Here is a 24,695-nt window from a genome sequence, read left to right as displayed (position 1 = left end):
TGCCCCAGGCAGGGTTACCAGCAGTGATCACCTCAGTGCCCCAGGCAGGATTACCAGCAGCGATCGCCTCAGTGCCCCAGGCAGGGTTACCAGCAGTGATCGCCTCAGTGCACCAGGCAGGGTTACCAGCAGTGATCGCCTCAGTGCCCCAGGCAGGGTCACCAGCAGTGATCGCCTCAGTGCCTCAGGCAGGGTCACCAGCAGTAATTGGAAAAATGCTTTTATGATTTGCAACGAGTCTACATAGTTAATAAATGACAGCCATAACTGTAATCCCCATGGCACCAAAGTAATAATGTATTAGTCAGATATCAGCTTCAAATATAGTTTGGAAATCCAACAGTTGTTTTCCAAACATCAGGTTATGTGTTGTGAAACTACACAAATGTTTGTCTCGAGTACATGCTTTTCAATTTTGGGAAAGGTATTAATTCAACCTAGCAAAGACTTTTAATTTAGTAGACTGGACAGCACACAAGAGAGCCACCTAGAAGCAGCGGGAGACTGAGGAGATACTTTTGGAGATGCTTGATTTGCAGGGTCAAAGGGCTGCTGTTATTCAAACGGTTTGTCTCAGCAGAACAGTTTCCTCCCCCCTGCCATTAATCTGCCATTAATTCGGTGTCCCCTGCCGACCCCTGGCTGCGCCTCACTGAACTCTCCATCATGAACCACCATAACTTCCTTTGATGCTGTTGATCAGATACATATTCATCGCTTGGTATCCAGCATCAAATCTGGCTCCCCTCTTGACCCTTGCCCGCCAGCTATCTTAAACCTCATCCCTGATGCAATCTCTCCTGCTTTGACCACTATCTGCAACGCCATGTTTGCAACGGGCGTATATCCTTCAGTCTGGAAGGAAGCCATTATCAAGCCTCTCCTAAAAAAGCCCACAATGGACCCTCAGCTTCCAGCCAGTTACAGACCCATCGCCTGTCTCCCCTTCCCAGCCAAAATATTTGAAAAGTCTATTAACATCCAGCTTTCCAAATTCATCAACGATAACAACCTTCTTGATGAAACCCAGTTTGGTTTCAGACAGGGTCATGGGACCGAGACGGCACTCTTAAAGGCCACAGATGAAATTAGAACTACCATGGACATGGGAGGAGCAGCAGTCCTAATACTTCTGGACCTTTCGGCGGCTTTTGACACGGTCGATCATGTCACTCTGATCGACCGTGTCTCAGCGCTAGGAATAAAAGGCAAAGCTAAAGAACTGATTGCCTCATTCCTAGCTAACCGCCCTCAGACCATCAAGATGGGCAATTTCACCTCCCACACCTTCTCCCTCCCGTGCGGTGTTCCCCAGGGCTCTTCGCTAAGTCCGACGCTGTTTAATATCTATGCGTCGGACTTGGCGAGGGTGATAAAATCTTATGGAATTGCCCTCACTACTTACGCCGACGACACCCAACTAGTGTTATCGGTGTATAATAATGGAACATCTGTTGCAGCCAACTTCCAGGAGGGAATGAAGGCAATAAGCTCCTGGATGTCATCAAACTGTCTCAAGCTTAACTCCGACAAAACGGAGGTGATGACATTCGGGAGCTTGCGCCCAGCATGGTCTCCTCAGTGGTGGCCACCTCAGTTAGGACCCCCACCACAGCCGGTGGAAAAAGTTCGCAACTTGGGAGTCATTTTTGACAACAAGCTGACGTTTCACCACCATGCCAACGCCGTCATTTCATCGGCTTTCTATACCCTCAAATAAATAAAAAAACTCCTTCCTTACCTTCCACAATCAGCAGGAAAGACTCTCATCAGTACATTAGTGTTCTCGAGAACCGATTATTGCAATTCACTTCTTTTGAATGCGCAGGAAGGAGTTCTCAACAAATTACAATCAGTACAAAATGCTGCAGCCAGAACGCTACTGTCTATCCCTAAATTCTCATCTGTTTCCCCGTTCATTAGAAAACTCCATTGGCTCCCCATTAGGAGCCGAATTAAATTTAAAGCTATGTGTATAGCGTACAAAACCCTGAATAATACTGGACCACAGTTTTTAAAAGAAGCCCTTCGTCCAGTTGAACAACTTAGAATTCTACGGTCCTCTTCAGCTTTTCTGTTAAAAGTCCATCGAACCAAAAAGGTCAACTGGGGAGACAGACGATTTACCATTGCCACGGCCAAATTGTGGAACACTCTACCGTTCCACATCAAAACTGCTCCCACTATTCTAAAATTTCGTAAAAGCCTCAAAACATGGCTATTCTCTTCCTCTTACCCCACAGTCTAGATTCCCCTGACACCCTCTAGTGAGTTCTGTGAACTAGCGCCGAGACACCCTAACGGGTATTTGTTTGCGCTTTAAAAATTGCTAAAAATAAATAAATAAATAAAATAAACTGCAAAATGTACCTCTCTCAGTAGCACATGGGTGAACTGCGCCTCCCTCCATGTGGGAGCTCCCAACCTGCAGTCATGTCCCTCTCCTGAGATCATGGTGTACATGATGACCTGCATCCACAGGAGGTCCTGCAGGTTCACGCCACAGGCGCAGGAAGTAGGGGTGCAAAACCCCAAAATAACCATGCTGGAGGGCAGAAGATGAACGAGCAATAAAGAGGCCTTTAAATGTTGTGTTTATCTTGGAAAACCGCAAATGTGACAAGATGAAGGTAAAATCTTAGGGGATGCCTCCTGACAAACGAAACTGGTGTTTACTTTTCTTTGTCTGACTGACAAAAGTGAAAATGTAAAAGTGAAATATGTGACAATCTTGCTGAGGTACAGGGAGTGAAAGGAAAGGCTGTAGGGTGTCAATTTGTATTCCAACACACAACAACATTTAAACACATGCAAATGAACTATGCACTTTTAAAGATATATCCAGAATTAGGAAAGCACAAATGAGGAATTTCTTTTGCAGTTCTGAAGTGTAATGTAAATAAATATTTTCTTAGGATCAAAAGAAATCAAGACACTTTGGTTGGTGATGCACATTTGATAAGTATTCACTGAAACACGATTTCCACACATTATCCTTTGTGCATTTTATAGTTTTATCATTAACCCCTTCCCTGTGCAGCAAATTCGACCTTGGCGTGGGGGGGGCTAGGTGGTGGGCACAGTGCTTCAGCACTCATGACGGCTCCACGCCGTCATGCCTCATGGGCGGCGTGTGCTCATGATGGCGTGGTTCCGTCACAACCCCGCCGACTCATTAAAATAGTGCCGCGTGGGCAGAGCAGCTGCAGCATGGCTGCTCCACGCCGTCATGAGCACACGCCTACCGTGACTCATGACGGCGTGGAGCCATCATGAGCACGGAACAAGTTAACACTGTATGACAATGCATGGTTGGTAGGCATTTCAACTTAAATTGTGCTGTCTGTACGTGGCAGTGCATACCTCACCAGTGATGCAAAATGCACCATACCATGGGGCAGGTTTACAAGAAACTGATAGTTTCCCTGCGCCTGCCTGTAAAACCCTTTCGCCACCATGGAATTTACAATGCGGTGCACCATGGTGCAAGGATTGACACATGCGTCAGAAATTTCAACACATATGTTGGCTCAAAAGTCACACATTGCTGGAGTTGTGTTGCAATCACAATGCAACTCCAGCAATTATGGGGCGGCCTATTCCTCATACACTGTGTCACTCCTTACACCTGTTCCAAGCAGGCGTAGGGTTATGACGCATTGGCGTCCTAGAAGTGGTGCATCTTTTAGTTTTCACTGCCTCACTTCTACGAGGCTATCCTGCGTGAGAACGCCCACCCTGCATACATTATCTATGGCGCAGGAATAATGTGATGCAGGGCTTTAAAACATAACGCATCTCCTAAGATGTGTCACGTTTTAATGGGGCACATTGTTTACGCCGCTTCTCCGTAACAAAAAGTGAAGCAATGACGGTGCAAAAGTATTGCGAGGGGATTGTAAATCTGCCACCATATCTTTACCACGATCCTGCTCAATGAGTGTTGTTCCTTTGCTAAGCTTGTTCTTTGTGTGACACTTGGATTTTTAAAATCCCCATGACTTTAGTGGTGTAACATTAATGGCAGCAACCCCACACTGAAAACTGTTTTAGTACCATTGGTTCACACAGAGACATGCATGGTCCAAACTTTTCTGCTGCTCTGCGACTGCTAGTTGAGTCTCAGAGTCATGTGGTAATCAGGGGCTTAGCTACCAATGGTGCAGCCGTGGCAATAAACATGGGCTCAGAGGTGTAAGGGGACCAACTACAGCAGCCTCTCAAGCCCTCAGAGTTGAGCTTAATGACCATGCTGGAGTGCCTAAGGTGAAACTGCATTGAAGAAGACTTTAAACTTTGCTTTTATCCTGTCACATTTGCTACACATTCAAAGACAAAGATCAAATGTCTGTTTAGTCTTCTGACAAATTGCTGCTTATTCTTTTAACACAGAGACTGGTGTTAACTTTTTCACTCAAGGCAAAGTTGGCTGATTTTGTAAAGTGAATTATGTAACGGTCTTGCGGGTATGAATGGGAAGGCTGTATGATGTCATTTTGTTTTAACAAAATAACATTTAAATACCAATAAATGAACCGTACAAGTATTTAAAAACAAATAAGCATTTCAGAAAGCACAAATCAAGCGCTTTTTTACAAATTCTGAAGTGTAATGGAAACAAAGATTGTATTCGAATCAAGACCCTTGACTTGGTGATGCACAGATTGTGATGCACAGACAACAAATGTCGCTGAAACCAAATGTATGCACATTATTCTTCGCAATATAACTTTATCAGTAAAACTGTATGTTTGTACAAATGTTGTGGTCATATCAAAGGAAAATGGGCTGTCTGTTATTGACAGTGGCTACAACACCATGCCTCTGATATATATATATATACATATATATATATATATATATATGACAGTGTGCTCCTAAATGTAACACCAGCCACATACTACACAGTTACCACTCGGCTCCTAAATGGGCATGGCACATTTGTGACACCTGCTCTTTGTGTGATGCTTGGATTTTCAGACTCCCCATGAGTTCACAGCCTACTAAGGCCACAGGATTTCTGACAGCCCTGGGAACTTGCTGTTAGCTCTGTCTGATTCCCTCAGCAGCAGGATTCAGACTCCAAGAACAGAATCTACTGAAGCGCCTGTCGAGGCACTGCAAAGGCCTCATTCCGCGCCTACGGAAGGGCCGAGCAGTGCTCATGCTCACTTTTGTAAATGCAGAGAGCGCCATTGGGCAATGGCTACAAGATGCCAGCAGAGGTCAGAGAAGTTGTGCCCATGCAGCTAGGTTGCTTTTAAAGACAAGACAGTCACAGTAATCACTGCTTTGAGCCTGATGGGTGGAGGATAAACTATGGCAGTTAGTAAAAGAGACTGGGTTGATGAATGATTCGAGCTTTGTTTGTTCCAAGTTATGCTGAAAGAAATACACAGGGAACTTTAAAACAACTTCCTGGTGTCTGCAATGAACAATCCTTCCTTATTAAAACCATTATACGGTGCTGCAATCTGGGGATATAAACCAGTGTAAGATGTGCAAAGGGCCGAAAATAAATTGTTTTGTTGTCTTTTATCTATCCCTCAATCCACCCCAACATTCTCTGTACACCAGGAGCTAGGAATGGGTTTGTTGGTGATTTGATTAGCATGGCTCCCCTTATTTGCTGGTTAAAAACTTGGCTTAATCCTGAGTTAACATTAAATCGTCGTATTTTAAAAGACTGTTTTAATCTAGATAGGGGAGGCGAAATACAGTGGCTTTCTTATGTAAAGGTAATGTTTTTGAAGCTGGGGCGACCAGAAATCTATGAAATCCCTGAGTCCATTGTTAAAGGAGACATAATGTGGGTTAAAAGGCACTTTTTGTCCCTAAGATCTCAGGAACGAGAGGCTGAGGAACTATTAAAGCCCAGGGTGAGAGCCCATTTCTTATAAGTTATCTCCCCATCTATTGAACCGTATTTAAAGGTAGTAACAAGACCATACCATCATTGGTTATTAACTAGATTTCGGTTCAACCAGATACACCTTTTATTGGTAACATATCAAGGATGGACTGTACCTGAAAAGGCAGCATTTTATTTTTTAATTTTTTATTTTTTTTGTCCTCATACATGCCACCAGACTTAATAAGCTCTAGATGTGTCCCTCCGTGCCTTCTACACAGACAGAATCGTTACCAGCCCTGGTTAGGTCTATGTCAGGCAAGCAGAGTTAGCCTAGAGGAAGGGCTGCCTCCTGGTCCCACCCCCGTTCTCCTCGATGGAAAAGAGGCAGGTTACTAGGGAGGACCGGACAACAAACCTCTGGCATAATCATAAGGCTAAAGTTATTTTGCCCTCCAGGTCTCCAAGGCTGCCCAAACCTTATTGCCACTAGATACATCACAGGCCATATCGGACTGACTTATCAATATGATATTTCTCAAACATTCCGGAAATGTGGGTGGGGCCTCTGATTTCCATGCCCTACAAATTTCCCTCCTGGCAATCACCACCACATAGAATAGCAATTTTGCAGGGGGAGAATTCATACAGTAATCCGGAGTGAGTCCAAAGAAGACCAAAGTAGTCGTAAGTTTGATTTGTCTTAATAGAACCTCTTCTAAGAAACCGCATACCCTGGCCCAGTATGGAGCAATCATTGGACACCCCATAAACATGTGGTAGTCGTCTGTAGCTAGTTCTTTACATCTGGGACAAAAGTATAGTCCTGTACCCATCTTGGACAGTTTCCCCGGCTTCCAATAGACTCTGTAGGTGGTGTACAGATGGTTCCTCCTCAGATTTGCTGGCTTAATCACTGTCTGGGACAGAGTATACGAGTCACACCAGATTTTCCGAATATCCACCCCGTTTCCAGTCAGGACCTGGCACCAGAGGTTCTTCAACTCAGTGACTAGACTGGACCCTACTTCTGCGAAAGCTTTATACCAGAAGGAAACCTCTCTTTTCCATGGACCCACTCTGGAAATAGGGTCTAAAAGCATAGTGTCTTCTTCGCAGCCCCATGATTGTGTTGCCCACCAGCCAGAGAGCTGGTGAAACTTAAACCTCGTTAAGGTCCCATTTGTAAAATTAGAAAGGGACTCCCAACTCATAAGCTGTGGGCCTTTACTTAAATCTCCCTACAGTCTAAAACCTGCTTGCTTAAGTGGCTGGGAGAGTTGATCCGGCAGACAATCCGGGGTCCCTGGGGAATCCCAGATCGGGGCCTGTAGGGTGTAGTATTGAATCCCCAATATTCTCCTGATATGTCCCCAATTCTTGAGAGCAGTCAATAGAATCTTCAAACGGACCTTCCTATAGAATTTGGGGTCCCTGAACTTATAGAGAAAATATTCCTGCCCCTGGGGTATGTCCTGTAACATTGCTCTGTATAACATACCCAGCGGGGATGAATCTAGTTTGTTTGCCAAAAGTCTAAAATTCTTAAAATGGAAGGCATAGCAGTAGGAGAGTAGGTCGGGTAAGGCTAAACCTCCAATCTTAAGCCCTCTCCTTAGCTTCTTTCAAGCTATCCTTGGTGTTTTTGTTGCCCATATAAAGGATCCGATCTACCCTTGAAGACTGGCGATATCTTTAGTATTGAAAGTTAATGGTATTGTGTTAAACAGGAAGGTTATCTTTGGGAGTATCGTCATTTTTATAAGATTAACTCTTCCATAAATATTAAGAGGCAGAGTTCCCCATTTTAGTAATAACTTGCAGACTTCCTTTGATACTTTCTGCCAGCTAACCTTTAATATATCTGCCAATTTCTGTTATATGTGAATCCCTAAATACCTCATCTGATCTTTAGCACACTGAATGCGATTAGTGTTGTTCTACCCCATTAACTCAGTTTTCCCTTATTTATCCTATATCCCGATATTTTGCCGAATTCCTCGGCTAATTCGAATAATCACGGGATTGCCGTAGTATGATCTGCAGTATAGAGAAGGAGATCATCAGCATATAGTGCTGTTTTTAGCTCCAGATCTGCCAGTTTAGAGGGCGGGATGCAGTTATCCATTCTTAGTGTAGACACAAAGGGTTCAATGTAGACATTAAACAAAAGGGGAGACATAGGGCACCCCTGCCTAGTACCTCTATGTATATTAAACCACCCAGAGAGGGCACCGTTGAATAGAACTTTCGCCCTTGCGTTCTGGTATAAGGAGTTAACAGCTCCAGTAAAGTTAAATGGGAAACCAAACTTGTTCATAGTGGCCCATAAGTACTCCCAGTTGACCTGGTCAAATGCCTTGGCGGCATCGATGGCAATGATGGTAAGTGGCAACTTCCTCTCCTCTGCGAAATCGATTGCGCTGATCACCTGAAAAGTGAACTCATTGTGCTGCCTCCCTGGTATAAACCTCTTCTGGTCGGGGTGTATGATTGTTTTAATAATCTTGGCCATCCTAGTTGCCAAAATCCCTGAAAAGATCTTCAAGTCTGAATTTAGGAGCGAGATAGGCCTGTAGGATTCTATTCTTTGAGGGTCCTTATTTTGTTGATGTGTAAGTGTTACCGTAGCTTCCGACCAGGACGGAGGAATGCTTTCGCCTTGTATGAGTAGTTTATTAAAACGTTTTTTCAGTACTGGCACCACCTTCTCTATGAGGCAAAAGTAAACCTCCGTTGCTAAACCATCCGGGCCAGCGGCTTCACCCCTACTCATTTTCCTCAACTGGTCTCGGATCTCCCCTTCAGATATATCGGAGGCTAGATACGCCTTATCCGATTCCGACAATTGGGGTAAGACTTTACTATCCAACCAGGTCCTAACTTCACCTTGTCTATGGGTAGTATCTTCTTGGTAAAGGTCCTGCATAAAAGACCTTGCCTCGTTCCTGATTTTATCATCCTCTGCTAATAAGGCCCCTGACCCCAACTGTATCAAACAATTGATGTTATTCCTTATCCTTTCTGTTCTTGATTTCCAAGCCAAGAGGGAACCACATTTCTCCCCATAGGCGAAATTCTGTAGTTTACTTACCTCCCTATTATCCCGCATGGTCTTATCTATACTGGCATTAAACTGCACCTGTAGGCTTACCAGCTCGCACTCCAGCTGAGGGATAAGGCCTGTGGTTGATAAAACCACCATTTGCAATTCCGACTCTTTCTCATTGATTTTCCTATGGACCTCTAAATCTGATTCCGTGCTGGCTTTCTTTTTATAAATCATCATGGAGCTCAGCACCCCCTTAGGTAGGTTTTAAAGGTTTCCCAAACCATCTGCTCAGTGGAGGTGCCAATCTTAAAGCTAAAAAAGTCAGCCGATCTATCATTCAACTTCTTCTTCACATTCTCATCCAGCATCAGGGTCCTTTCCAAGGTCCACCTTTTCTCCGGGTTTTTCAACCAAAGACTAAAGACCAACTCCACGGCAAAGTGATCAGAGATAATTGCTGGAATATGACCTACGGACCCTACTGCTGTGACCAGACCCTAGTCTATTAAAAAGTAATCAATCCTCGAAAATTGTTTATATTTTTTACTATAAAACGAGAATTCTCTAACCCCATTATTTTTTGTTCTCCAAATATCGGACAAATTGTATTCCTTCATCATGTTTTTAAATGGGAAACCAAACTTGTTCATAGTGGCCCATAAGTACTCCCAGTTGACCTGGTCAAATGCCTTGGCGGCATCGATGGCAATGATGGTAAGTGGCAACTTCCTCTCCTCTGCGAAATCGATTGCGCCGATCACCTGAAAAGTGAACTCATTGTGCTGCCTCCAAGGTATAAACCTCTTCTGGTCGGGGTGTATGATTGTTTTAATAATCTTGGCCATCCTAGTTGCCAAAATCCCTGAAAAGATCTTCAAGTCTGAATTTAGGAGCGAGATAGGCCTGTAGGATTCTATTCTTTGAGGGTCCTTATTTTGTTGATGTGTAAGTGTTACCGTAGCTTCCGACCAGGACGGAGGAATGCTTTCGCCTTGTATGAGTAGTTTATTAAAACGTTTTTTCAGTACTGGCACCACCTTCTCTATGAGGCAAAAGTAAACCTCCGTTGCTAAACCATCCGGGCCAGCGGCTTCACCCCTACTCATTTTCCTCAACTGGTCTCGGATCTCCCCTTCAGATATATCGGAGGCTAGATACGCCTTATCCGATTCCGACAATTGGGGTAAGACTTTACTATCCAACCAGGTCCTAACTTCACCTTGTCTATGGTTGGAATAGTATATCTAGCTTTGGAGGCCCGATCTAATTGTGAATCAAGTAGTAGATTAAATTCACCACCCAATATAATAAGGGCAGAGGTATACAACAAACTGGTCTGGAGTTTCAGTAGCGGGCCAGAATTATCTTCGTTAGGCCCGTAGTACACAGCACAGGTGATCGGCGAACCGCCCACAGTTACAGTTGCCACCAGCCTTCTGCCTGACTCATCGGTGTCGTACTTCTCAATCTTAACCTCCTTATTTGCCCTTACTACTATTGCAACCCCTCTCGTACGCCCACTCTACCTGGAGCATGCCTCCTCCTGGACCCAGCCTATTCTGCTGAAAACTTGTTTGCACTCGGTGGCTTCGAGGTGGGTTTCTTGTAGCAACATAACGTGTGCCTCGCTTCTCTGTAGAAAATCACAAACCCGGGATAGCTTCTGGCTGCCGCCTAGCCCGTTAACGTTCCAGGAGAGGAATCTTGTACTAAATGGCCCACTCATTTCCAAATGGACATACCCTTACAGTGAATGTCTTCCATCTAAAGCTTAACAGGCAAAAAGGACCTTCTTTAATCATGTAAGAGGACAATTTTTCAAATTTTCCCCCCACTCCCAGAAACCTCCCTCGCCCCTCCCTTGAGGAACCCCCCCTCAATTTGGGCGTTGTGACCGCCTTTAAGGAACCCTCCTTGGGCGGCACAGCACCTCCTCTCATTCGATGAGGGAGAGATGTTAATAATGTATAAAGAGAAGAAAAGAAAGAAAAATAAACCCATCTATCCAATACTACCTACAGCTATGCTTTAACCATTAGTATGCAGGTTGGTTTTTTTTTTTTAGTTTTTCAATGCCATATCCTTATATATATATAGAAAGCTTTTTTTATTTTTTATTTTATTTTTTATTTATTTATTTATTTATTTATTTTAAATCCTTCCCTTGAACCTTTATTCTTTCCCCATTCCTCCCTTTATTTTGACCAGCTGACATGCCCATTCTTGGCGGGACATTTCCTCCATCACCCCGTCTCCTTGCTCCTACCTTATTCCTACCTTATTTTATCTTTTCTTCCCCCTCTAGTGAGATTCACTGCCCTGTGTGCCATCTACCCTCGCATCTGGGATAAAAGACCATCAACGTCGTCAGGCTAACTGCAATTATGCATTTTATTCTTCCACATTATCTTCAATAATGCCGGGAATTTCATTTAAACCTGAGCGCCCAATGATTTCAATTCAGGCATTCTCGAGCCTAACTCCCATTGCCTTTGCGCCGTTCTCCCTCCAATATCTGAACGGATTTGGTATGGAGTGGCGTGATAGTGGAGAGTGGCCCGGGTTAAACATCTCCCCAGGATCAGTTCTTTAATACTGTAGGTCTGAAAATTTACTAGTATTTTCCTTGGGGCCTTCCTATCGGGATGCAGTCTAAAGGGGTCCCTATGTACTCTTAGTATTTCAGACTCTAAGTCTATGTCTGGTCGATCCTTAAGAACACCTTCTCGTAATAGCTTACATACGAAGCCTTTGATATCCTCCAATTCAGCTCCCTCTGGTATCATGAGGATCCTAAGGTTGTTCCTACGGGCATACATTTCCAACTTCTCAATATCCATATGCAGGGATTGATTCTGATTTTTTAGAGAGTCAATATCCTTAGAGTTGCCTTGGATAGATTCGGTTAAAGATGTAACTTTAAGTTCAAGTGAGCTGGTGCGTGTACATATGTCCTCCAGTTTAACCTCAAGGGCATCGAACTTATCATGAATGCTCTTTTGATTTACTTCGGAGATCTTGAATTTGGTCATGAGATCCACTCTTAATGTCTGCAAGAGAGAGCTTACACTATCATTGTCGCTGACTTTATTATCTGATTTGACACCCCTGGAGTCCTGCATACTGCTCCCCGTGTGGGGGTTATGGTGGGTGGAGGGGAGTGAAGGCCCCCCAGTAGAACAATCGGCCTGGTTATGGACTGACGGATCCCGACGTGGACTCACAGTAGGGGCCCCATGCCCTTCAACGGTATTCACAAAAACCCCTGGGTCTGCCATACCTACAATTGGTGAGTAACGATTTTCCATCAAAAGAGGTGGGGTGCTGTGCTCATGAACAGGTATAGAACCAACAACAACCTGCTCCATGATTTTAAAGTATATTTTAAGGGAGGGAGTGCTCTTTTGAGAGGGTTGAAGTGTCTTAGGGCCTTTTAGTTTTTTTTATAGCTACAGGTTTCCTCCTCCTCTTATACAGGGTTAGGGGTGTCGGTCCTACCCCCTCTGAACAGTCCAGCACTCCCTTGAACTTCAACTCTTGTTGAGATCGCAGCTGGTACCTATTTCTATTTTTCCTAGGGGGTGATACAGGGGGCAGACTTGAATGACCCAACGTAGGCACTATAGGACTTTTACCAGTACTTCCTTTCAACACAAAAGCGGGGCGTAGACTCTCTATTTCATTTAAGTGCCATGCATCAAACAAAGCGACGGGCGCTATATTACCTCCCCCCCTCCACACGGGGGACCTACTAAGTCAGCCTCCCCGGGCTCTCGATCCATACACTCCGGAGCCAGCCCCTGCTCGGCAGCTCCTTACCGGAATCGAAGGTGGAGAAATACAATGCTGTTTTGCTAGAGAAAATCCCCCTCTTGACAGCACTGGGCAGTATCTGCAAGTCAACCCTCGTAAACGGCTGTACGCAATGGCAGCCCAGGCCCGACACCACAGGCTACTCCTAAGATCCTTCCTCCGGTGCTCTTCGGGACGTCCAACCGCAAAGGGACCGACTTCCTGCAAACCTGAGTCCACTTCTCTGCCCATCCGCTGCTGCTACTGCGGGGTCCTAGCACCTCCACGCGTGGAGTCGTAAAACAGGGAAGACAAACCAAAAAAACAAAAAAAACAGAGGAATCTTAGCCGTGTAACTCAAGAAAAGGACCACTTCGACGCATCATGTTCTCACCAAATAGGTTATGGGAGTTCAGCCGGACATTATTGCAATATTGCGTCTTTCCCTCTTTCCTCTGCCTCCTATCCGTTTTGTGTGCTATGTGCCATGCCGCTGCGAGCTCCTGCGACAGGTGTCAACCTGCCGCCGCCATGTTCCCCTGCATCTAAAGGAACGGCTCTGTTTCTTTCTCTCGAAAAGGCAGCATTTTGTGACTTGATAATTGTTCAACCCAAGATACCACCATGTTCTTTTGCAAACATTATTCTGCTATCAGGAAAAAGTTTATTATCCCACTTTTAAGAGGTTTGGGGTTCCTTCAGGTCAAACCTGCTTTAATGTATTTGCAATTGTTGGACAACATATGGAATATTTTTAATATTGCTAGTTATCTTGTAGCAGCCGTAAGATCAAAGAAATTAAGAGGCATGAGTATAATCGAACCATGAAATTTACTGTATTTTTCCGTACTTGTATATATATATGAGATTTGTAAATGATCACTATAAGGATTTCCCTATGATTTTTCCATTGTTTTAATATTGTATTTATTGAATGTGATTTATATGTGTACTTTTATGATTCTAATTAATCAAATAGAGTGACTTGACTTGACTTGACTTGACCTTGTCATATGGTCACCTCAGTGCTGGCAGGATGGAAGTCGAACTGACCACTCAGTTGAAGGACAATTGTCTCTGCTAATCCTCCTGGAATGGTTTGTGTCCTTTAACACAGTGTTTTAAAATAATGTATATGAAAGAACTAAACTTTAATAGGCTAGAGATATATTCATCCATGGGCATTGTTCAACCAAGACAAACATGATATATTTTTATTTTCTTTTGGGGTACTTGTGTTTTGTGTCTTGTCAGTATGTCACAGATTCCCCGAACATAGGATTCTGCTCTGTTTCTGACTTTTTCATGTTATAGAGGTTATCAACATTTTGTATTTCTGTTGACAGAATGAAAGCTTTACTCCAGGCCATCTTTGCCTGCATGATGCTGGTTGCCAGTGGCTCTGACTACAAAGGTAATATGAAAATCATGTAGTAGTTCATACATGTGTTTTAAAGATAAATATTTTTTTTCTTTTCGCAGTTGGATCTGGAATTCACCTTTTACTTTACCATTTCATAAAGCAGCTGAGTCAGACTTTCTTAACCTCTAGCCAATTCAGTACAAACATGTTCTTCCAGGTTAGAATCCCAGGCAAGGAAACAGATGTGTATGGACTTCCTCAATTGGAGCCAATTGGGGACTTTCTGTAGAGAGGGGATTTACACAAAGAGACCTGACCTGTAAATGTAAATGTAAATGTAGGTATACTTATATAGCGCGACCTGTCACCACAAAGGGCATCCTGGCGCTTGCCTAGGGAACCCGTCCTGGTATTCCCCTGTGAGAGGCCCCGGAAGGGTATCCACAAGGTGAAAGCCAGGCATCCCGCCACGAGGGGCCGTTGTGGAGATTAAGCAAGCTATTGCCCAGAGTCGCAGAGCGTGAACCCGTGAGTCGAGAAGGCACCGGAGCGAGAATTATCGAGACCGTGGAATTTTTAGCCCAAGACCCGCCGAGGCGGGGAATTGAACCCTGGTCCAGGGCCGATCTCAGCTTCCGGGTCTGCCGCCTCTAACCCCTGAGCCACACTTCTCCTGAAGATGCAGCCTCACTTACTGTCACAGAACAGACCCAAACAATTCACAGCCAGTAAAATGAGGTGAATCTTAGAGGTTGAAAAAATATAGTGTAATTCCAGATAGTGGCATCTGCTCCGTGATCCAGATAGCGGCCTCTGCTCCTCCCACATGCAGGAAACCCCCTCGTAAATAGGGAGTGGGGCACGTAGCTCCCCTCTCAGGGCTGATTTCTGGGTCCTGCCACATTAAAAATGGGGAAAGGGGCACACAGTCCCCTCCCTGGGATCATATTGGCCGCAGGAACCTAATACCCAGGGGCCTATTTACTTCCTAGGCCTACTTTGTCTCCAGGGATCCCATCTCCTGGGACCTTATTCGGAAAGTTTATGGAAACATGTAGCCTCCCTCCCTGGGCCAATATTGGCCCTGGGGCCCCATTCCCAAGGCTCTACCCACTCAATAATTGGGATGGTGCCACACAGCTCCCCTCCCAAGGGCAATTTCGGCTCCAGGGACCCTGCCTGGGGCCAAGGCAAAAACGGGTGTGTACCTTGGAGCCTACCAAGGGTGCAAATTTCATTAATGTTGGAGGCTGCGGGGGCTCCATTGCCTCCTCGTCTCCATCCGGCTACCCACCTCCAGCGGAAGACGGCATTGCTCCCTCCCACAGGGAGCAGCTAAAGCTTAGTCTCTGTGATTAGCTCGCATGCCCCTGCACCCTCCTTTTTACCCACCATGTTCCATAGACCTGCCACCGCCCCTCCTATCTTCTCTGAGTGTTCTGTTGAGCTGCTACTGACCCTCCTATCTGCCTAACATGGTCAGATGTCTGCCACCTGACCCTGCCACCACCACACTGCCTGTGCAAGTTCCATACTTCTGTCCTCCTTTGAACATTTTGCTGCCACTCCCTTCTGCCCTCAACGCTCCGTTGTGCTGCAACTGTTCCTCCTGCCTGCCCTGCATGGTCTGTTGCGAAGCCCAATCCTCTACCCTCTCTTATCAGTGTCCAACACCTACCCTTCACTTCTGTCCTCCATGCTCCTTTGTGCACGCCCCTGCCCCCTCACCATGGCTGTTGTGCTGCCATTACCCTCCTGCTTGTCATGCATGGTCTTCTGTGCTGCCACAGCCCCTCCCACATGCCCTGCGTGGTCAGTGTGCTGCCCCTTACCCCATCCTACTTTCCCTCTGTTGACTGTGTGTATGCCATCATTGTCTCACTGTTGCCCTCCATGGTGTGTTGTGCTTCTAGTGCCAGTGCCCATACCACATGCCCTCCATGGTTAGATTGCTACTCCTTCCCTCTTGCCCACTGCCCTACGTTTTTCATGTGCAGGACTCTACCCACGCCCTTCTGACTTGCCTGGTCCAGTGTCATTCTCCTGCCCCCTCCCTCCTGCTTTTCATGTTCCGTTATACTGCAACTGTCCCACCTGCCTGTCTGACATGGTCAGCTTGTTACCCTTGACTCCTTCCCTTCTGTTCTCTGCTGTCCATGTGCCTGGCCCTGTCCCCTCATCTCCTTCCCTATTGCTCTCCATGTTTCATTTTGCTACACTGTAGTCCCTCTTTCCCAATATTAAGTATTGTGCTGTTGCAACCCATAACACCTGCCCCATAAGGGCAGTTTGGTGCTCCTGCCCATTTCTCTCCTGCCTTATGTTATCTGCATCCATGACCCTACCCCATTTCTCCTTCCCTCTGTAATCCGATGTACCATACTTGCCAACATTCTGAACTTGGTAAGAAGAAGATTTGGGAAAAAACCTGGGGAATTGATTTTCCCTATTGACTCACACTGAAAAAGAGGAGATTGTAGGCAGGAGATAGATAAAATAAAGCCCCCTTGGGCAGTAAAATTAAAGGAGTTTTCTGCCTGAATCTGGATTGTTGGCATGTATGACTCTACTGCCACTGCCTCTCCCTTCTGCCCTCAATGGTCTGTTATATTACCATAGCCTCTCTTGTCAGTCCTGCATGGTTGGTTGTGGCCCCTGTACCCTTTTCTTTGCCCTCCAAGGTCCGTTGTGCTTCCACTGCTCCTACCACCTGCCCAGCGTGGTCAACTTGCTACCTCTTCACCCTCCTCTCTGCCCTCAATTATCCGAGTTCTGGCCCCTGACCTCTGCCATCCCACAGTATTCTAATGAACAACCAGATTGCTAACATTCGGTACTTATTACAAAAGTGTGGCATGCCTGACGTCATCTTAATGTCATCAAATCTGTAATACCTAAAGCATTTCCTTTAGAAAGTATAAATATGAGAAGGTCTTAATGTAACTGCTGCTCATGCTACTTGGGCTACATTTGGGTGATATCTGTGCAACATTTTATCTCTTTTTCTCTGGTGGCCAGCTTGGGAGACTTATTTGTCATGAATATCCCAATTATTCCTCATTTACTTCAGTATCCTCAGTAGAAAAATGCTTTCAGTTTTCCACTTTGATTCCATCAAGATGGGATTCAGATGTCCCACATCTCTAGTTGGTCATTTGAACACAATAATAAAGCTGCTGATCACCAGGGTGTTAACTGGCTGTCTAATGCTGGTGTTGAAAGTGCATGTTTCACTCTGCATGACAGAATGTTTTAATGAAAAAAGAGAGGAAGATATTTGAGAACTCACAAAAAAAAATCCTCATTTTGTTTCTTTCTACATTAAATGTTTTAAGTTTTGACAGTTTGATTCAATCAAGATGACTTAAGGTGTGCCATACTTTTGTCATAAGTTAGACAATTAGTGCTCTAGTTATTCTTTAGAATATTGTGGGAGGCTGCAGTAGAACACAAGGGAATCAACTGACTGCCTGCTCTTGTTGGAAGTACAAGTCTTTCTGAGAATGTCAGACTTCATTCTCAAATGGCTGAGAAAGATAAAGTGAATTTACAGAAAATATGCTCTCATTTTAGCTTTGCAAGCATCTTCCTTAACCTCTGAGGGAAAATCATGAGAAAACTATTTTCTCGCAAACATGATTCATGAAATTGCAGCTGAAGGTTTTTTCACAGGGCAAAATCACCTTAGAACACACCACAATTCCAATATTTAGTATGGTACCAACAACAAATTATTTCTTTTGTAACAAAAATCTAGTATCACCGTTTATACATTCTCCTTTTAGTGACACTCAAAACCTGACATTCACTACAATGCATTTCAATGGGGTGCTATCATGTATATTGGTCCCAAGATGGCTGTCAGCACAGGATGAAGTGTTGACAGCCAATCAGATCTCACAATGAGATCTGTGCTTAGACAGCTCAGATACACAGATTTATTTTTCCTTCAATATCTCCAAAACTACTGAACAAATTTACATCAAACCACAAGAGGGCTGCTTTCTACCAACTTTGGTGTAATTCTGATCAGCCGTTTGGGCTGTTGTCGTGTCTAAAATCTCGATGAGAATTAACATAGAAAACACACTATTTTTTTACCATCCATTTTTCTCAGCCCTCGCTTGATAGGTCACCCTGAAACTTTCCATGCACAACTAAAATCAGAAAGTAATTTTTGGGGGAGAATTTAAATGAAAATTTGTCAAACTGTGCCAGAGTTATAAGCAAGTCTATGGCAACTAGGTCCTAGCTATAACTACCTATTGACAACAAATTTCTGGCCCCTGGGGACCCCATCCTCTGGGGCGCACCCATATTAAGAAGAGGACGGGGACACACAATCTCCCTGCCTGGGCCAATACTTACCCGCGGGACCCCATCCCCGGGACTATTTAACTAATAATGGCAGGGGAGGTGCGTGGCCACCCTACCTGGGCCCATTTGGCCACGGGACTACATCTCCCAGGGCCTGACCTTATTCTGAAAGAGGAGTAGAACATGCAACTCCCATCCCTGGGCCAATATTGGCCCTGGGATCCCATCCCCCAGGGCCTCATCACATAATAATTAGAGAGGGGGCTGAATGGTCTCTCTCCCGGGGTCGATTTGAACCTGGGGATCCCAACCAACAGGGCCCAGCCTGTAATGGTGGTGGAAACTGCAGGGAGTGTCTGAATGCCCCACAGCCCCAACCTGCTCTTGGCCTTCAGTTGGAGTCGGCACTGCTCACATACACATAGAGCAGCTAAAAACGTGTAATTTGGTGAACGGAATATCCATCCTTTGTCAGGGAGTAGCCCATCCACGAGGAACGTAATCAGGCCCTAAGTTCGCTTCCTGCAGGCCAGAGCATAAAAAATGGTGCAGCCTGCTGGGAATACATTTTTTTTCGGTTTCCTTTGCCTGCTTCACAGCATGCTGAGAAACAAATAAAAAGTCTGCTCCCGGCCGGCGGGAGCAATTATTTCATCTGTTTCCTTTTCCTGCTTCATAGCTGGCAGGGAAACAGATACAAACTCTGCCTCCTAGTTGAAGTGGTGGCAGCCATTCAGATCTTATTCAGCCGCTAGGTAATATAAATTCATATATATAATTAGTCCGGTAGCCACTCTGTTGTAACAGGGAGGATTCCCAGGTATAGGAATTCCTCTAAATTGTGCTTGCTAATACCTTTGCCCCTGTTTGACAAATCTCCACAAAACTTTCCAGATCTATATCTTTTTCTACATTGCAAAGATAACAGGGGGTCCCCAAATACTTATTTTCATCAATGCATTTTCCACAGACTTTTGAATTCGATGTAGCATGAAAAATGCGGAACATATTTCTATGAATTTTTGCAGAATTATACATTAAGGTGTGCCGATGATCTTTTTGGGGGCTACAGGTAATTAGGCATACTGTTTTTTCAAGTTATAAGGCATTTCAACTTTGTGATATCTGTTGTCATGGTAATTTCACAAAATGTCCCTATATTTTATGTTAGAAATGGCCCTTTTTGCAGGGTTATCTTCAAACTTTTAGCTTTTTCCTCCTTTTTTTCCTGACCTGTTTTGTTGGTCTGAGGACTCTGGGCACTTTACCACTGCTGATCAGTGCTAAAGTGCATATGTTCTGTGTTTGAAAATACCACTTTCAGAAAGTAGGAATTTTTTTGCTTACTCATCCTGTGTGCCTCTGCTGGGTTTGTGGATTGACTGTATGGCTTTGTAGTGACAGGGGCTGGGGATGTGCAGTGGCTCCAGAGAGTGTGGATGGGTCTAGGCTGGGCTGAATAGACCTTGGCTTCATATAGAGTAGTGGGTGGAGATCTCCTTGAACCCAAATAGGCTTGCTCTGCCTTTAACAATGCGGTCTCCACCTCCTGCTGGGAAGCCGTGCCAGAGAGGGCCAAATTCGTTTGGACTGAGTACAAACATTCTTTGCCTTCAGAGAACAAAGGATTTTGTGGTATAAAAATTGGAGCCCAGACCACAGAACTTTAAAACTCTTTTGGACCAAGAAGACTGCCACGAAGAAGAGCTGGAGAGCTGCGAAGAGGGACTTCCACTTTGCTGTGTGCTTTGCTGTGTTGGCCTGCAGTGGCTGCTTCTGTCTTGGGCAGTGAAAGGATCAGTCTGAACTTTCTGCAACTTCTTCGTGTGAGTTTCTCCCAGGGCTTGAGGTAGAGCTTGCCTCCTGTTCAAGATGTCTCTGGAAAAGCAAAGGCTTCAAGTTCATCTGTTACCAGCACTGGGAGGTGCGTGTATTGTGCTGCAACAGAAGAAACTGCAACTTGACGCCGTAAACACCGCTGCTGCTGACTCCATGTCCTGAAGGCACCGCAGAGGGCACCAGCGCACTTTGCACCACCACCCAGGTCTCGCCAATGACACCACTCAATGCCGTCACCGAGCCGCAGCTTGTACCACAACCTGTGAGCACCGTACTCTGTACCGCCGCGCTTCCTGCCGCTGCCCTGGTATCACTACGACGTCGCTCCACTGACATTTGCGCCGCTGCCGGCAACGTAGTTTGAGGGAACCACTCATAAGTTATATGATGCACCGTCCTCATTCCGCACTGCAGCCTTGGCCTCCTGACGCAATTGACTCCAGTTGCTAGCCGATGACAGCGCTTCAGCAACAACGCAGCTTGCACCGAATGAACACCGCATCACTTCGCCCCACAGCCCTTATCTCAGCGCCGCCGCCGGATGGCTGTCATCGGACCACTGCCTGTACCGTGACCTGAGGGCACCACACACCACACAGCTGCACTCTGCACCACAGCCAAATGCCCGCCAATGCCAGCGCTTCCTTCAACTGAGGGGAGTTCAATCTGGAACGCGTGGGACTTCAAAGGCCCAACAACTCCTGCACCGTTCTCTGGAACTGACGTCTGCAGATGCCGGCTCTTCGGGGCTAATTGAGAGGTGGCTGATGCCCAGCATTTTAAAAGATACAGTTTTGCGGGTCTTCCCGACACCGTAGCTGGCCCGTGATGCTTCTGTCAGCCAGAACTGTTTGGATTTGTTGTTCACAAAGCTGTGATAGCCCCAGAGGAGCTATTGACTTCAAGGAACTGTACTTCACGTGTATTTTTTAGTATTTGATACTTTGAAGATTGTATTGTGGACTTTAATCGTTTTGATCTTGTTTATATTAAATATTGACTATTTTTCTAAAACTGGCGTGGTGTCTTTTTGGAGTGTTTTCACTGTATTACTGTTGGTTATGTGCAAATGCTTTATACACTGCGTCTGAGATGAGCCTGACTGCTCATGCCAAGCTACCAAGGGGGTCAGTAGGGGTTATTTAGGAGTGTAACTCCATTACCCTGATTAAAAAGAAGGGTCCCTAATTGGACAAAGGTACCTACCTCTGCCAAATAGAGACCCCCATTTCTAACATTTTGTGAAACTGCTGTGGTACACAGTGATAAGGCATTATGTAATTGGCTAACAGCTGCCTTTACAAAACTTAAAGGCAGTCGTGTTAAAACTTATTGTCAGAAAACTTTGCCTGTGATCTGTGTAATGCCCTTAGATGTAGGTTAAGTATTAGGTTTTACATTTTCCCTACCTATTGCCATTTTATTAACGTGGAAATAGGTAGGGAAATATATCTATAACTTTGTATATATTGGAAAAGTAAAAAAAATTTTTTTTAGGAAGTACCGCAGTACTAAAATTAAAAAATAATAATAATATTGATATGTTAACGAATTAAAAATACACTGTACTGCACTGTATTTTGCAAATATTGTGTACCACAGGGTACTTTACATTTTTACATATTTATTTCTTTAAAGCAAATGTTTATGGTGTACTGCAGTAATACATAAAACTTACTGCGCTACTCACAATTCTTTTAAGTACAGTTCCCCATAAAGTGCTGTAAAAATATAAAGAAAAATATAAATACATTCATCTACCTGTTACCACTCTAATAACGTGGAAATAGGTATGCAACAACAAAAAAACCTATTATTTACCTAGATCTAAGGCCCTAACACAGAACGCAGCAAAACACAGAATGCTCACCTCCACTCTATGCAACTCCACTTTACAATACTCTACTACACTCTCTGCCACTATACAACAGTGTACTCCTTTTTATGCCCCTACACTGTACAACCCTCTACTCCCCTGTACCCCCCTCTATGCCCCTACAATTCACTGTACAGCATGGTAGTCCACTCTACAACACTTTAAAACACTTTACGGCACACCACTCTACTGCACTGTACAATATGTCACTCCAATTTTTAATACTTTACTTGACTTTACACCACGTCTGTTCACTCTAATGCACTCCACACCACTGTACTATACAACACACCACTGCACTTTATAACACTTTACACCACTGTACTGTAGGCAATTACATTGTACATGACTCTACTGCACTCCACTCTACGGCTCTAAACTCTACGACAGAATTGTTCAACACTCACTTCCACTCTGCAGTGCCACACTCCACATAATGACACTCCACTCAACAACACTAAATTCCATGATTTGAAACACATTTTTATGTTTTATCAACTCAATTCAATCAAAAAGAAAAGGTTACACCTTTGTTATAGTTAGGAAAACGTTATTTATTATTTCAAAACAAACTTAAAATATGCAAACATAACAAATTATAAAGTTATAGTTAAATCTTAAATTGATCATTTATGCACCACTGTTACACTAATATAAATGTATGTCTTTTCTATTTATAAACCAAATGTAAACTACACAAACATTTTTAACTCTAAACATATACCTTTAATTTATAATTTATGGAATACCTTCAAATTATTATAACTCGTGCACCTCCATACACAGTGTATTCAACTTGGTAGACATACTACATTAACAATAACTTGCGCTTTCTCCATTCACTGCTTTTATCCTTTTATATTATATCATGAATACCATTTAACCTAATAGTGTTTACAGTAACAGTTTAGACATCGCAAATCTCATCTTTTGTTAGAGCACAGTGCATGGTAGATTGATAAATAGATATGTATATATTAACTACTGGCCGTCGCCAGTAGGTTGTTATAGTTAGGACCATGTTTCCATGGGAAAAGCATTTTTTTGACTTGCCTATATCTTTGGGTCATTCACAAAATTTTCCCCAAAAAAGTGTGCTGGCACATGGAAAGTTTCAGGGTGATATGTCAAACGGGGTCCGGGCAAAAGGGGAGTCCCATGCTGTTTCCCATAGGACCTTCAGTCGAAGCTGCAACCCGAAGCACTAGACGGAATAACACCAAATTTGGCAGAAAAGAAGATTTGGTTATGCAGAGGTGCTTGGTGTGAATCCCTTCGGTAGTTGTTGAGAAATTTAAGAAAATCCAGTTCGTGATATCTGTGGCCGTGGGGACTTTGCAAATAATAATAAGCTCATGCAGGGAAATGCAGAGCTCTGATTGGCTGCTAACACTTCAACCAGAAAGTGGTGGCAGCCATTGTGGGACTCAGCTTTAGCTGAATCCCACTAGAAAATGCTAAAAAAAGAAAAGGGGTTAGGGTAAGAATACACCAACAGGCCAAAAAAGCATTTAAAAATAAATAAATACTGCGAAATCACAATAGTCACAAATTTGTGGGATTTATTATTATTTATTTTTTAAAACAAGCGATGGCTCCAACACTTGTTTTTAATTACCCCCCACCAGGTGTGCCAGGTCCCGGCAGCATACCTTTAAAATGTGTCCAAATTTCTACAACTGGCTTTAGCTACCCAAATATGCAAAAAGGAAGTCCCTAAGACGGTCTCTATTTTCCTTTTGTATGTTCTTTATTTCACATCTAACAAGATTTCCATAACAGCCAAACCAGGCAGCCGACACGTGTTTCCTCCAAAAGGACTTTCTCAAGGCTAAACAGAATAGTAGATCATTTTGTACTTCAAAGTTCTATTTTGTATATAATGTACAACACCTGTATTGAGGGTGTAACACCTGTAGCACAGAGAGTCAGTAGAATCGCTCCCGCTACACTCCGTGTGTGCTCAATCCAGGTCTTGATACACCTGAGGCAGTGGCCAGTCTGAGCGTGAACAATCTCGATAACTGTAGACAAGGTAGATGTGCATGTGGAAAGTGGAATTTCTGCTTTGTTCTTTTTTGTGTAATGATACCTTTAAAATAAGAGGGGGGCACATGTACCCCCCTCCTCTGGCTTACCAGAACCCTGGGGGCCCCCAACTTCCTGGGACATTGCTTAGAATGTAAGTGGGCGGGCCCACTCGGCCCACCCGTACCCCTAGGCCTTCTAACACAAAAATTACATTAATTAATTTACATAAGGGGCCATTGTGGGGAACACAACCTTCCTAGGGCAAAGTTCTACGTGGAGGGCCACGCAGCCCCCCTTGTGGAGTGATTTATGGCCCTGGGGACCACCATTCCTGCTATCTCCAGAGGTGCCCACACTCGAGAGCTAGCCGTTTACTTTTTCTTGGTGGGAGAAGACAGCTCCCACCAAGCAAAAGCATACATAACTATGTTTTCCTCAAGCCAGAGCTGTCAAAAAGCTCTGGCTTGCAGAAAGCAGAGTTTTCATCTGCTTCCTTGCACACAAACAGATTAAAACATTGCTAATTTTAAGCAGATCCCTGCTTGGGGGAGCGATGCCAGGATCGACGGGGGCA

General features: G+C 44.4%; 1 protein-coding gene across 3 annotated transcripts in view; it reads left to right on the top strand.

The window, feature by feature from the left end:
* LOC147709532 (fucolectin-like) overlaps nt 1-24,695 on the top strand; it is a 1,051,872-nt gene that overhangs the window by 5,797 nt on the left and 1,021,380 nt on the right. For 2 of the 3 annotated variants that reach the window (XR_015296701.1, XM_086928071.1), the window contains exon 2: nt 14,042-14,109. The exons of the other annotated variant lie outside the window; for it this stretch is intronic. Coding sequence is in view for 1 of the 2 variants with exons in the window: in XM_086928071.1 (XP_086784197.1) it covers nt 14,042-14,109 (68 nt within the window). In the remaining variant the exon portion in view is untranslated. The remainder of the gene's footprint in view (nt 1-14,041; nt 14,110-24,695) is intronic. 3 annotated transcript variants of the gene reach the window in all.

Source organism: Lissotriton vulgaris, chromosome 6 (genome assembly GCF_964263255.1).
Source record: "Lissotriton vulgaris chromosome 6, aLisVul1.2, whole genome shotgun sequence".
Taxonomy (NCBI): domain Eukaryota; kingdom Metazoa; phylum Chordata; class Amphibia; order Caudata; family Salamandridae; genus Lissotriton; species Lissotriton vulgaris.
This window is presented reverse-complemented; position numbering and strand designations above follow the sequence as displayed.